At 40.5% G+C, this 14177-nt stretch overlaps 1 protein-coding gene across 1 annotated transcript in view; it reads left to right on the top strand.

Annotated features, from left to right (window-relative positions):
• The window catches only part of LOC103146660 (teneurin-3), a 41333-nt gene that overhangs the window by 23229 nt on the left and 3927 nt on the right, over positions 1-14177 (top strand). The window contains exons 16-28 of the mRNA XM_007564664.2: positions 912-1016; positions 1158-1288; positions 5722-5891; positions 6034-6160; positions 8684-8881; positions 9377-9436; positions 9657-10001; positions 10850-11094; positions 11180-11361; positions 11466-11668; positions 13087-13197; positions 13303-13445; positions 13581-13705. Of these exons, the coding sequence (XP_007564726.1) occupies positions 912-1016; positions 1158-1288; positions 5722-5891; positions 6034-6160; positions 8684-8881; positions 9377-9436; positions 9657-10001; positions 10850-11094; positions 11180-11361; positions 11466-11668; positions 13087-13197; positions 13303-13445; positions 13581-13705 (2145 nt within the window). The remainder of the gene's footprint in view (positions 1-911; positions 1017-1157; positions 1289-5721; positions 5892-6033; positions 6161-8683; positions 8882-9376; positions 9437-9656; positions 10002-10849; positions 11095-11179; positions 11362-11465; positions 11669-13086; positions 13198-13302; positions 13446-13580; positions 13706-14177) is intronic.

Below are 14177 nucleotides of genomic sequence, written 5' to 3'. Positions count from 1 at the left end.
TTCATTTTCTTTCTTTCTTTCTGCAGAGTTTATTTGGATATGTGCTTTCACTCCAATGTTGAAAAATTAAGTCTCTCTTTATTTTCAGCTTTCCAACAGGCAACTAAAGGTTTTGAGACAAATTAACTTGAATTTGGAACTATTCATAACTTTAATGTTGAAAAAAAATTATAAGAAAGAAAAATCCCAGAGGATAAGATTTCCAGAATAAAACTCCTTGATGGCTAAATGTAAAGATTTACTGTTTAGACTTCTCCACTTCCCTTGCGACTTGCATTGAGTCATAAAAACCAGGCTGCATTCTTGTCAGTATACATTTATTTTAGTGGGAGAATTCCAATACACTGTTACCAAGCCAAAATGCTTTAATATTAATTAAACGGAACCGAAAAACACGGGTGTCACAAAAAAATCAATAGTAAGTGAATGATGTGAGCTGAAAAACAGAGTGGAAATACAGTGAGGGGGAAAAGGCCAAATGCAACGGTTAGCCAGGCCTTTGTTTAATCAAGTTATTTTATTCTGTTGCTGTATTGTTGCATAGATCTAGCAGGGTGTATATTTAGTCAAAGATAAAAGAGTGCCGTCAGCCACTCTGTGTCCTGCTTGCACAAGCAGCCATTAGTCCTGTGGGAGGCTGAGAGGAACATAATTGAAAAAGGCTGAAGGATGTTAAACCTTCTCTCTGCTCCATTAGCAGGTTCAAACACTTCGCCCAGAGATGAATTGTTTCTCACCTTACTTTGTCTCCCTGCTGTCTTTTGGCTGCTCTTTCCCTCCCTGCATTTCGTTTTCCTCCCTTTATCCTCATTTCAGCTCACAATTGATATGTTCTTCAGTAAATCCTTTGAATGCTGCAGTGTAACGCCGTATCGATAACTGCATCTCTTGCTTGTACTTGTGTCATGCAGACCAGCTTCGTAACAGCTACCAAGTGGGTAATGACCATTCACTCAGGGTCATCTATGCTAATGGGATGGACACACACTATCAGACAGAGCCACACATACTGGCAGGTAGGTTTAAATTATTTACCATATCCTGAAGCAAACTTTGTGCATTGATGGAGCAAATACTTGTCCGTCTTTCTCAAAGCCTTCACCAGTCTGCATGTTGTAGTGTTTGTAAACCCCAGATGTCTTGTAATGTGTCTTTAGGAGCTGCTAACCCTACGATCGCCCGGCGTAACATGACCCTGCCAGGAGAGAATGGCCAGAACTTAGTCGAGTGGAGATTTAGGAAGGAGCAGACCCGAGGAAAGGTCATTGTGTTTGGGAGGAAGCTGAGGGTGAGTGTTCTTCAGATACAGGTGATGGACAGCGATCGACCACGGTCTCTTTAACAAAGGCTGATCGCCAATCAGCCTATTATTTTTTCTGGATTATAAGTCATGACATGGCTGAAAAACATATCACAATGTAGGCGTTTCATATTAGTCTATATTGATAATTATGGAGTCGTTTTTGTTTTAAGTATCTCAAAATACTGCCAAACTGGTGGCGTGACCTTTCCTGTTTACAGTTTTCACTCCATGCCGTTGTTTTTTTATTTTTACACAATTATGAGGCAAAACATGAAACTGCTGCTGCACCATTTTCTCAACAGGTTGTTTTTATGTAACCAAAGAGTGAGTGAGTTAGTTGATGAAATTTTGCTGGACGATAAATTGCCTCAGAAGTTATTGCAATAAACGATAATATTGCTGATTTGAAACCATTTTCAAGTAATGTAAGGGTAATGATATAATGGCTTAAGAACAAATTCTCAGACAATAAACTTTCAATTCTAAAGAACATTTAACACTGGAAGTGGAAGACATTTTAAAATATCCAAAATAAATTTAAAAAAAAAACAACAGAAAAACAAATAAAATTAATTATAAACTCTCTGTGAACAAAATTGTTCTTCAAAAAAAAAAAAAAAAGAGCCAGTTGAGACCAAAACACCAGACTGAAGAGTTTTGTCGTCCAGTTTTTGGTAGAATTAGAGAGAAAAGAGAAAAAACAATAAATAATGCAAATGTAAATTATTGAGATCTTTTTAATCGTGTGATAATTTGTTTGATTACTGAGACAAACCTAGTGAGACGTTGAGAGCCTTTCCTCTGCCTACATCCCACAGAAATCTGAGTTGTTCAGTGAAAATTTTTAAAATTTTATCAGACATGTTACCTATTGATACTGATCATGTGTCTTTTGTGATTTATATTGTTTTTGATTTATTGCCCAGCCCTACTGCAGTTTCTGACTGACCCAGATGTCTGTGCTCTGAATCAGGCTGACTCAGAGCGTGTTCAGGTTATGGTCATGCTGAGGTCTTTGGCTGCAGAAACCGGACAGTATCATGTTGCTGTTATAACATTAAATTGAACTAGTCAGGAGCTTTGAGCATTTTTATGATACTTTCTCCCCGTGGTAAAAGAAACGACTTAAAAAACGATAGGACACGGGTAGGAGAAGAAAGCTTTGAGACTCTCTGACCTGCTCATGTACGTAAAAACATCATGGCAGCTCCTAAAAATTAATTATAAAGTAACACTGCAGATGATATTGGTAACAAAGTGAGCATGAAAAAAAGCACTAAGACAAAGATTCCCCTAGCATGTCCAATTCCTGTGTCATAACTCAGCTTATCACATTTCTCTTAATTTGTACTCCCACAGACATATTACTATCATATTCTTGTAAGAATAAGAGAAAAAAGATTATGCCGTCCATGCATTATGCATCCTGTATACCTGCAGGCTCTACAAGTGGCTGCTGAGAGCTGCAGCACACCAGATTGGAGGACGGGTTGACAGGGTCATATTGATGCCCACAGGCAATTTACCAGTTCACACTTTCAAATTTTTACACTGTTGGAGGGAGAGCGTACGAACGCTCTGCTCGCAGCACGACCCCGGCTGTCTGTGAGAAAAAAAATCTAAATTCTTGCTTTTGGACAACAGAGCATAGCTTTTTTTATTACTTATCTTATTTGTGTCATCATCTATGGGAAGAGTGTGCAGATGGGAATACATCCATGACCCCGGTAATAAGACAATCACCTGCTACGTTTTTGCTCTGGGAAGTATTTGGATGTGTTTGGCATCTGTGTGGCCTCTATTTTCTCGTGTTAAAGAAGCAACTCCTTGCAAGTTTATTTAAAAATAGCTTTAGAAATCCCCTTAAATAATCTCTGTCTAGGTGAGGAAGGGTTTTTCCAGGATACCAATGAAGCTAAGCTAAGTTGTAGAGGTTTATTTGCTAAAAAAAAAAAAAGAAAGATGTCTGCAAGGTGTTGTCGAATTGTCATAAAAACAGCAAATGTGAGAATCTATGTTAAATTGTTTATTTCAAAAATACTTTTTCCTTTTTATCCCAAAGAGAAATAAATGTTGTTGTAATCCAACAACGATGACACCAACCACTTTAAAGAGAGGTTGTGTTAGCAGCTAGTGTTGCAGATAATCTGAAGGAGCTTCTGACTGGAGACTGCAGATGTATGATAGTCATGTATGATAGTAGGGACAGCAGCTCATCCAGACAACAGAGACCATATTTCACAGAAGCATTTTGTGGATGCTAATCCACCTCATTTGCTTTTGCCACTTCTCTTTAAATCTATGTCTGGCCTTTTGATTAGAAAGCTGGACAGTTGGAGTCCTGGAAATGATCCTGGCTAATTATGATCGATGGAAGAGACGGTTTGAACATCCTCTTCCTCTCTTCTCTGCATCCATGAAACCTCCCTTTTTAATTCGTCTGGGAGTATGGGTCATAGTTCAGGTATTTTTTGAACTTTCGAGATGCTAGTCAGCTTCTACCTGTTATAAATTTTCTCCCGAAAGTAAAACAAAGTAAGAGCAAAACACCTTCCAGCTGTACGGCATCCAGAACCACAGGGTACAAAAAGAGCAATGCCTCAGCCAAAAAACACATGGACAAAAGCCTACAAAACATTAGGGGCACAATTTTACCAGAATTTTGTTAATACACTGGAAAATGCTGGAAGACGAGCCTCACCATCCACAGTGAAGCTGGTCGTAGGTCAACCACCAATCTGCCTGTTTTTAGCTCAAATGAAATTTACAGCAGCAAACATGGACAAACTAAATTATCTCTGGAGAAAAGAGACTAATATTTACATGTTTGGCAACGAGACAAATGTTTGGAGCATTGTGGTGGTTCCAGCATGCTGATGGCCAATTTCACTGCCAGTGTAACTGATGCATTGCACATAAGAGTGCAGAATACCTCCAGATTCCTCAGGTTGGCCTCAAATCAACAGCTGGATGGATAAAATGTGGATAGTAGTTTGCCAGCAATGAAATGTCTTATACATTTGATTTTAATTGTTCAATATTTGGAAGAGTAGCCAACCCAGACTGAATGGTTTTGTTCACTTCCTCCACTCCCAACGCTAAACTACTGCTATAGGCAGACTACAACTATAACTGGACAAAAGAATCAATGTCATCGTTTGATTGGCCGGAGAAATTGCACTCAGTGGGAGAAATCCCACAGAGAACACTGAAGGGAAATGAGAATTGAGTGAAATTGCACAGGAAGGCAATGGCCAGGCCAGACCTGACCCCAACACATTGTAAATTTATTGGTCTACGGCTGAGTCTGTGACTTTATTCAGCTATGCTGTGTTTCGTCCTAGTGGCTCCTGGCCAGTGTTCCAATATCTTCCTCATCCCCCTTTAATTCACCTCACTGATTTTAACTGGTCCTAATTCACAAATGAATGAGTAGCTTGAATGAAAAGGTGAGAAATTGGACCGTTGGACATCTTCCAGCCAGACTCTCTGTTTAATGAAAGAGGTCTGTAAGTGATTGATTGGCCGGTTTGTAATGTTTGTCATTGCTTCAAGGATCTATAAGGTGAACTTAGCTGCAGATCTGGGCTATCTGTCTTCATAAATCGGATTTTAACAGCACATCATTTAGATGGTGATTAAGCCTGACTTGTTGGTTCAGGGATGTTATTTGGTTTTATGGCTGTCAGATCAGAGATTTGTTTTATTTCGTAGGCTGTGGTACCGACATTTAGGTGAACAGTCAAATTTTAGGACATTACAAGTTAAATTCATTAGCTATTTCATTTTTTTTCCTTTCTCTCACACTTATGCTAGATACTTGTATTATAGATTAAAGGGGGCATATCATACAAACTTCACATTTCACATGTTTTTCTACTCCCATTTGGATCTCTACTGCTTCTAGAAACAGTCCAAGTGCTTAAAAAAACACCCAGCTGGTTTTTGGCAATAAGGTAAAGTTTTTTTGGTGTCTGGAAAATGAGGCGTTTCAAAAACCTTTCGAATATAATGTCACAAATCAGCAGGCGCCGCCCCTCACCTGGCAACCCCAGTGGTTTACAATGAGCTGTTAGTTTGTTACTCAGTGTTTCACACACTGCTTTGCTATTTTGGCTGTTTTTGTGTAATAAACACAGACAGTGTAGAATCTACTGAGGGTTTTTTGTATCGTGATAAATAAATCTTTGGATTCAAATAAAAGGTGAACGTTCTCTCTGCATTGAGTGTGTGCATGTTTGTGTGATAGTAACAAACAGAAAGACAAACTTGCAGACACTGGACAAAATATGTGAAGCTGAATGAAACGGGAAGAATAAGGAACCAGCAGTAGAAGATAAATCTGGGCGTTAGTTTCACTGTTGAGAGACGATCACAAAGCACAGCTCAGTCCCTTATTTGTCTCCTCTGACATCCAGGTAAACGGAAGGAACTTGTTGTCTGTGGATTATGACCGCACGCTGCGAACCGAGAAGGTTTATGATGACCACAGAAAGTTCCTGTTAAAGATCATCTATGACACGCAGGGCCACCCGTCACTGTGGATCCCCAGCAGCAAACTGCTCTCAGTTAACCTGACGTACTCCAGGTAAATACATCTGTACTGTTCTCCTCTGATCTGATCCATCAGATGTAACTACGACACTCTTGTTTAACTTTCTAGCTGTAATTCAGTGAAACGTGAACCTGACTGTGTGTGTGTGTGTGTGTGTGTGTTTGTGTGTGTTCAGCACGGGACAGGTGACGGGCCTCCAGAGGGGTCCGACCACAGAGAAGTGGGAGTACGACAATCAAGGAAGAATCATTTCTCGAGTCTTTGCTGATGGGAAGATATGGAGCTACACGTATCTGGATAAGGTAGGGAACAAGTAAAAACATTTACAGACAGGCATACATTCAACTTTCTTTCTCACTGGGTCAGGTGTTCAAACATTTCCAACCCAAACGTATCTGTACTGCGTCACGTATCATGGTATCACCCATTTATGTTTTTTTTAACAATATCATGGCTTCTTTTATTTTTATTTATTTTTATTATGTTTCATTCATGTAAACTTTCTTGAATCCAGATTCTTAATCATGGATACATTTTAGACTGCTCCATTCAGTTAAAACCAAATTAGATGTTTGGAGATATTGTCCTGTTAGACCTCCCAACTGTGTCCATCTTTCATCTGTGTAGCCTGAGATTTGAGATGAAAATAAGGTACTTTAATGGAAGTCCTCCATTTTCATTATTCCTGCCACTTTAAGCAATGAAACAGCATCAGTAGCTGAAAAGTTGTGCAGAACCTTTTCTATATTCTACTAATGTCGAAAAACATAATTTCGCAATTGCAGCGTTTTCATTAAATGAATGGAATAAAATTGCATGTGAACAAGTCTGCTCCCCAATAAGTCATTATAAATCATGGCAGTGACGGCTGTAAACACTAACATCAGACATATCCACCTAACATCCATGGTACTAACGCTCATCAGCCATTAGACGATGTGTCGGCGACTTATTGAGGCATTAGCTCAATAAGACTCTGCTACTTTGAGTGGCTACAGATATAAGCAGCATTTTAGTGAAATTGTATTCAGTGATTTTACATAAAAGTAATGGATTCAAGACTTTTGAATGTCAAACTCAACATTTCATGAAGTGTGTGATGCTGAAAAAGCTCTGGTGGATCCAGCTGCACATTGCCCAAAGAGGCCAGGACCTACAAATGAGCACTTTGCTGTTGGATACAGACTCCTGTGACTCCTGTGATGCAAAGAAGTTTTTCCATTGCAGTCTTAAGAAATATACAAGGTGTGACATGGATGAAAGTTTTTTCTAAATTGCCGTGTTTCCATTCGGCAAATTTATTTTCGTAATTCGAATTTGCACAATTTCATGGTCCGTGGAAACACAGCTGGTGTCAGCGAACCAGCATCATTCTGTCACTGCTTGGCTTGACAGTTGGTACAGGTACAGTTTTCTGAGGTTTTGAGAGCCTTTCCTTGTTTTCTCCAAGCGTCCTGTATGTAATTTTATTCCATATGAATCATTGTTTGACTAGCTTGTTCCAGTGGGCAGCTACAAAGTTTTTACCAACCAAGAAGGAAGTTTCTATCTGCAGTAAATGTGCGGTAAAACATACTTCACTTTGGAGTGGAGAAACTTGTGTGCAAGCTGTTTTTAGTTCATGCCAGGCTTGAGCTTAAGTGGTTTCACACTTGTTCCTGATCAATGTATTTTCATCTGAGAGAGGCAGTATATGCGTGAAATAGTTTGAACTGATGAATCTGCAGTCAATGGCTGCAAAAGACCTCCTTGACTTTAACGGAAATCCACGTCTTCTTCTTAAAAAGAAACTGAGTAAGTGGAGAAAATTTGAATTAAACTTCTGCACCAAGTTCGTCTTTTTTTAAGACTGATTCAAGTATTACATCTTAAAATTATTCCACAGAACTTTTCAAATTCATTTTAATGCAATCATTCAGAAGAAGAACAGCATGGTGATGGAAACGCAGGATAGAGTAGCAAGTATCATGTAGGAAGGTGCTCTATAATTCTGAGTCTGCTAGTATTTTCCAAGGAATCTGTGCACTTACAAGAGACGGCAAAAAGCACGAAGTGAATGATTGTAGAAAGGCGGTGAGTAAAGTAAAGGAAACTAAGAACCAAGAAACTATCTTGTCCTCAAATAAAAGAAACTATTGATGTCAGGAAAGCAAGGCTGACAGAGAGAAGAGAGTAAAAGAAGAAGAAGAGACCATTAAAAAGTGAGTGGCTTTGAAAAACATCTCTAAGGGAGCTCAGGAGGGAGCAAAAAAACAAACAGTGTGAGGAGAAAGAGGACAGGGAGGAGGGGAGTGAATCCAACACGTCTGCTGTGTTAGCCTAGGAAGGGCCTGACACTCTGAACGGCACCTGGCCTTGTTTGTGTGGGGATACAGAAGGCGATTGATTGATAGCAATGGAAAGACAGACAGACTGACAGAGGTACAACGGTGAGACAAGACTCCAGGGACGCCTGGAGCTTAGTTAGGATGTTAGAGAGAGGTGGAGGCCAGGGGAGAAGAACAACAGAGGGCTTAAAATTAGAATCACAGAAAGGCAAAAGATGCAGCAGACCATGAAATATGTCCTCTACGGGGAAATGTCTCTTGTATTAATGTGAATCTGGATAAGAAAACATCTCAAAGTGTTTAATATAAACTGAATATCTTCGGAATAATTGTTTCTTTATTCCTTTGTTCACATTCGTCTTTCATTGGCTTGATTAAAGTAATTGAATCTGTAGCTGTCTTGTTCTGACCGAAGGAAAAAACAAAAATGGTGTTTCACTCTCCCTCAGCTTTGTGTCCTGTTTGTAACATCCTGCTGTCGTCTCCTCTCTTTGACAGTCCATGGTGTTGCTGCTGCACAGCCAGCATCAGTACATCTTCGACTACGACTCAGGGAACCGACTGTCAGCCGTCACCATGCCCAGCGTGGCTCGGCACACCATGCAGACCATCAGATCTGTGGGATACTACAGGAACCTGTACACCCCCCCGGAGAGCAACGCCTCCGTTACTGTGGACTACTCTGAGGAAGGGCAGGTGTGTGGCTTTTAATCAAACTGATGCAATCCTTCCTGGCTTTTGTAAAATAACTTTGCCTCTTCATACTGACTTCAGCTGTTTTTCTTCATGCACACACACACACATACAACACTTCAGAGGTGTTGTATGTGTGACGTATCAACACAGATCAGTGCAAATTTGTTGAGCGGCAGGAAAATTATCCAAGCTTTCTAAAAAAAAGTTTTTAAGGAATAAAAATCTATAAAATATGTTTTCCATTTGTATTTTTATTTTCACAATTTGCAAACTTTTTCTTTGTGTTGGTCAATCACATAAAATCTTAATAAGATAAATTAAGGTTTGTAAATGTAGCTTTACAGAAGTTTAAGGATGCTGAGGCTGCAGTCGTGTGTCTCTTTCTGATTGGCTTATGCCCAACAAATCATTCACAATTAATCTTGAACAAACTCCCAGAGAACTGCAAAACTGCCGAAACACTGACTTTCCCTGTCCATGTCTTTCTATGTCCAGCTCCTCAGAGTGGCTCATCTAGGAACCGGCCGACGGATTCTGTACAAATATCGCAGACAAGTATATGGCTTCATTATTATTTTTGATTATCTTAAGTTCACATCATATATTATGACCACTTCATGTGTAGTTGCAGAGTTCACCTAACCAACACTGCTGAGTGTCTCATGACAAGAACATTTCTGTTAGGTGTCATTTGTTTTGGTGTAAAACCAACACCTGTTTATGACATGTGACATTTCCATTATGTCAACGCTTGTGGTTGTATTTGTCTCCTCAGAATAAGCTGGCAGAGATCCTTTACGACTCGACGCGGGTCAGCTTCACGTACGACGAGACCGCTGGCGTGCTCAAAACCGTCAACCTCCAGAGCGAAGGCTTCATCTGCTCCATCCGCTACCGGCAGATCGGCCCGCTGGTCGACCGGCAAATATTCCGCTTCAGCGAGGACGGGATGGTGAATGCGCGCTTCGACTACACCTACGACAACAGCTTCAGGGTCACCAGCATGCAGGCTGTGATCAATGAGACGCCGCTGCCTATTGATCTCTACCAGTTCGACGATATCTCTGGGAAAGTGGAGCAGTTTGGAAAGTTTGGAGTTATCTACTATGATATCAATCAGGTAAGAGACGAGTCACTTCAATAGATTTAACCATTAGTGGGAAAAAGTAGGTCTTCATGTTGTGCTTGCAGCGATGAACCAAAGTATGTAGAGCACTCAAAATGAGAAGATAGAAAGCAGAAAGAATATTATAAATACGAGTTGGCTGTGAGGCTTCATGGTATTTCGTATTGGTGAGGAGTAGGTTTGTGTAAATACGTAGTATTCTTAAACTTATTGGGTCAACAATACTAATCTAATCATTGAATTGGTACGTTTAAGTCACTTCCATGGCCACAGGTACAGAGGACTGAACAATGGAGCGGCTGCAATTTTTAAAAGTTAGGTTGAAAATGGTGGAAACATAAGTTTAGAAAAATGTCTAAAAATATCTTGACATGTTATAAAAACTTGTTCAAGCATTTTGCATGTTAAGACTTATTCAACAAACTTATGTTTAATTGTTTAGTTTGAGCCTTGAATGATACATTTTTAGTCAACATGATATAATCCATTGAAAATGTAGGAAAACGTATATAATTGTACATAATCACATTATGGACCAACTTGCTCAGGGGAATCAGAAACTGCTTTTTTTTATGCGCACGAGTGACGCATTGAGGTAAAGATTGAACAAGTAGTTTGGAGAATTTCAATTCTTTTCTGAGAAATGCGCCAAAGCAACTGAGAAAAACTGTTATGCTAATTCTGAATTCCTCTCGACATAAATCAGATGAAACACAGCAGAACATTTTTGGAAGTGTCTGTTACTTCACTCCTGAAACCGCCACCCACAGACTATTTCCGAACTAAATCTAGCTGTAAGCTCTGCGTGTCACTGATTGGAGATCGTTTACTTCCTGTTTCAGATCATCTCCACAGCAGTGATGACCTACACCAAGCACTTCGACCAACACGGCCGGATCAAGGAGATCCAGTATGAGATTTTCAGGTCACTCATGTACTGGATCACTATTCAGTACGACAACATGGGCAGGGTCACCAAGCGCGAGATCAAGATCGGACCCTTTGCCAACACAACCAAATACGGCTATGAGTATGACGTTGATGGACAGCTGCAGACGGTCTCCCTCAATGAGAAGCTAATATGGAGGTGAGATTTGTTTCATGGAACTACTGTTTGAAGCAAACCTACTGGGTTGATGTGACAGGCTGACGGTTTAATGCCGGCTTTGCAGGTTTAACTACGACCTGAATGGAAACCTGCACTTACTGAACCCGGGGAACAGCGGCCGTCTGACGCCGCTACGCTATGATCTGAGGGACAGAATCACTCGCCTGGGGGATGTTCAGTACAAAATGGACGAAGACGGATTCCTGAGACAGAGAGGAACTGAGATATTTGAGTACAACTCCAAAGGTGGGAATTATCGTCCCAACACACTAAACAAGATTTACATCCCTGTAAAACTGTCTGCTCTAGAACAAATCGATGTCATAACGTGTTCTTTTGTTTGATTTCAGGTCTTTTAGTTCGTGTTTACAGTAAAGCTGCCAGCTGGACCATCCAGTACCGTTACGACGGCTTGGGTCGGCGTGTGGCGTCCCGGAACAGCCTGGGCCAGCACCTGCAGTTCTTCTACGCCGACCTGAACTACCCCACCAGGATCACCCACGTCTACAACCACTCCAGCTCTGAGATCACCTCTTTCTACTACGACCTGCAGGTAGCTGCCGCTGTGCGCTAATTCTGACAGCCATTAGCCATGTTTCCATCCAATTATCATGCCAATCATGAGCAAACTTTGAAAATTTCACAAAAAAGGAAATGTGAATCAGGTGTGTTTCCTTGTTGTCTGCGTAGCCCGGTTGATTTGCTCCAAACCAAAGTTCAACTACGTCAGACGTTAAGCTTGGCTTTTTTAATCAAGTAAATGTTCGCTACGTCTGAAATTACTGAGCAAATGTGTTTTATATGCCTTTAGCATGTTAGCTTTTTTACAGAAAAGCCAAAAACCACCTCAAACAAGGGTAAAAAACATTTCCAAGTGTGAATCATATGTGCTTTTCCTTTCTTTTTTTACAACATAGTGTGTGGCCAGAAGTAGTATTTCTGCCCTACATTGTTATAATTTTGCTTGACAACTTCTTTGAACTATTGATTTTTTTTTCCAACTTGTTTATAAATTTGGGAATTTGAAATTACTTATTTGATCTGTTTTATCTTTATTCTCCTGTTTCCAATTTGATTGTTGGAGAAACCGACCTGTAGAGTGTTGACCATTATTGAACATCAGCATCAGACAACATAAGACTAATCATTTGAATTATATGTGCCAGTAAAAAAGCTCACTGAGGCTGCCGGCTGTTGCAAGTGTTGCACAAGGCGCCCCACTCAGACACCTGCACCCCAAAATGTCTCTGCACACCACTGCCTGTGCTCCAAATCACATGAAAAGAATCTGCATTCTTTCTAGTTTTTCTTTCATCATTATTATCATTATTATTATTATTATTATTATTATTATTATTTGTGGATATACATGAGATCTGGGGGATAGAACATGAGCTGGATTTGTAGCCTTTGTCACAGCTCTGCAGCGCCTCCTGGAGGAAAAGATTGTGAATAACAAGCCGATCTGGAAGACATTCAATAGACCAGCTCTCACTTTACATTATCGCTCTCATTTTTCCTCATTTAAAGCTTTCTCTTTAAAGTTCAGTCCACTGACACCTGCTGTCGTGTTTGTACTCCATCTGTCAGCTTCTAATCCCGATGATCCAGCCTTCCTCTCGCTCTGCCTTCCAACTTCAAACAAATAAAGCTTTCCTCATTTAGAGCGAATTTGGAAATATTACTTATGTCTGGGAGCTGAGGATCTCCCATGACGTTAGGCTTGTGTGTGTGTGTGTGTGTGTTTTTAAATCAAGCTTCTCCCACAGCGCTCACAAGTGAATGAACAGGTGAGTCTGGGAGGCTTCAGCAGCACAACACAGAAAAAACAATATAATGATGATGATTGTATCATTTTTTAAAGCCCTGCTGTATATTACAAAGAGTTGTTCTGCTGTAATGATAGAAATTACCGGTATAAATCCTCTCTTAGCTTTAATGAATGTAAGTGTGCCGTGTGTGGTTGCGCAGGGTCACGTGTTTGCCATGGAAATCAGCAGCGGAGAGGAGTTTTATATTGCGTGTGATAACACCGGGACTCCGCTGGCGGTCTTCAGCAACAACGGCCTGCTCCTTAAACAGGTACGACTGTTTCCTCATCAACCGCAGGAAGAAAGCAGCTGGGCATGTCATCTGTTAGTGAAATGGTTTTGTGTGTTATGAGTTAGTAAACGTGTGTGTTTGCAGGTACAATACACAGCATACGGGGAGGTCTACTTTGACTCCAACCCCGACTTCGTCCTTGTGATCGGTTTCCACGGCGGCCTGTACGATCCTCTGACACGACTGCTGCATTTTGGAGACAGAGATTATGACATCCCCGCTGGGAGGTAGACCGTCTGTCTCTTATTCGCTCATTTCTAGTCCAAGCATGGCATACGATTGCATGCAGACACTCGCTGTGTGCTTTGTCAGCGTCACACCTGATCAGGTGCCTCGGTTTGTTGTTTCTTCTTCTCCTGAAGGTGGACCACTCCAGACATCAGCACATGGACGCGTGTGGGGAAAGACCCTCAGCCTTTTAACTTGTATATGTTCAGAGGGAACAACCCCGTAAGCAAGATTCATCAGGTCAAAGAGTATGTTACAGGTAATAAGTTCAATCTTGCCCCATTCACTGCAAAGACACAAAACCTTACCAAGTATATTTGGTCCATATTCTGGTGCAAATATTTTTGTACACTTCAAATAAGACAAACCTAACTTATAAGTCATTTTTATGCAAGGTGTAGCTGCTTGTTTTAAGTCAATAACTCCTTGATATTGATGAAAAAGTACTAGTTCCAGTAGCAGATTACTTCACTCATAACATGGGAAAAATGTCATGCAATAAGTTAAATAATAAGCCAGCGTTCTGCTACACCAGCAAAGCAGGATTTTTTTACTTTTATTTGAAACCAGAGCAGAAGTCACAGAAAATGCTGCGTTCCAGTTACCTGGGAAATGGGAACTCTGCTGGACTTGATGCCAAACATTCTGGTTAAGAAGTCTGCAATTCAACATGGCAAAGCCCATAAACGTAGTTTACGACTGTTCATGCAAACATCATTTTAATTTTAATT

The sequence above is a fragment of the Poecilia formosa genome, unplaced genomic scaffold (assembly GCF_000485575.1).
Source record: "Poecilia formosa unplaced genomic scaffold, Poecilia_formosa-5.1.2 Scaffold164, whole genome shotgun sequence".
Classification (NCBI taxonomy): Eukaryota; Metazoa; Chordata; class Actinopteri; order Cyprinodontiformes; family Poeciliidae; genus Poecilia; species Poecilia formosa.
The sequence above is the reverse complement of the archived record's forward strand: the minus strand, read 5'-3'. Positions and strand labels throughout refer to the sequence as shown.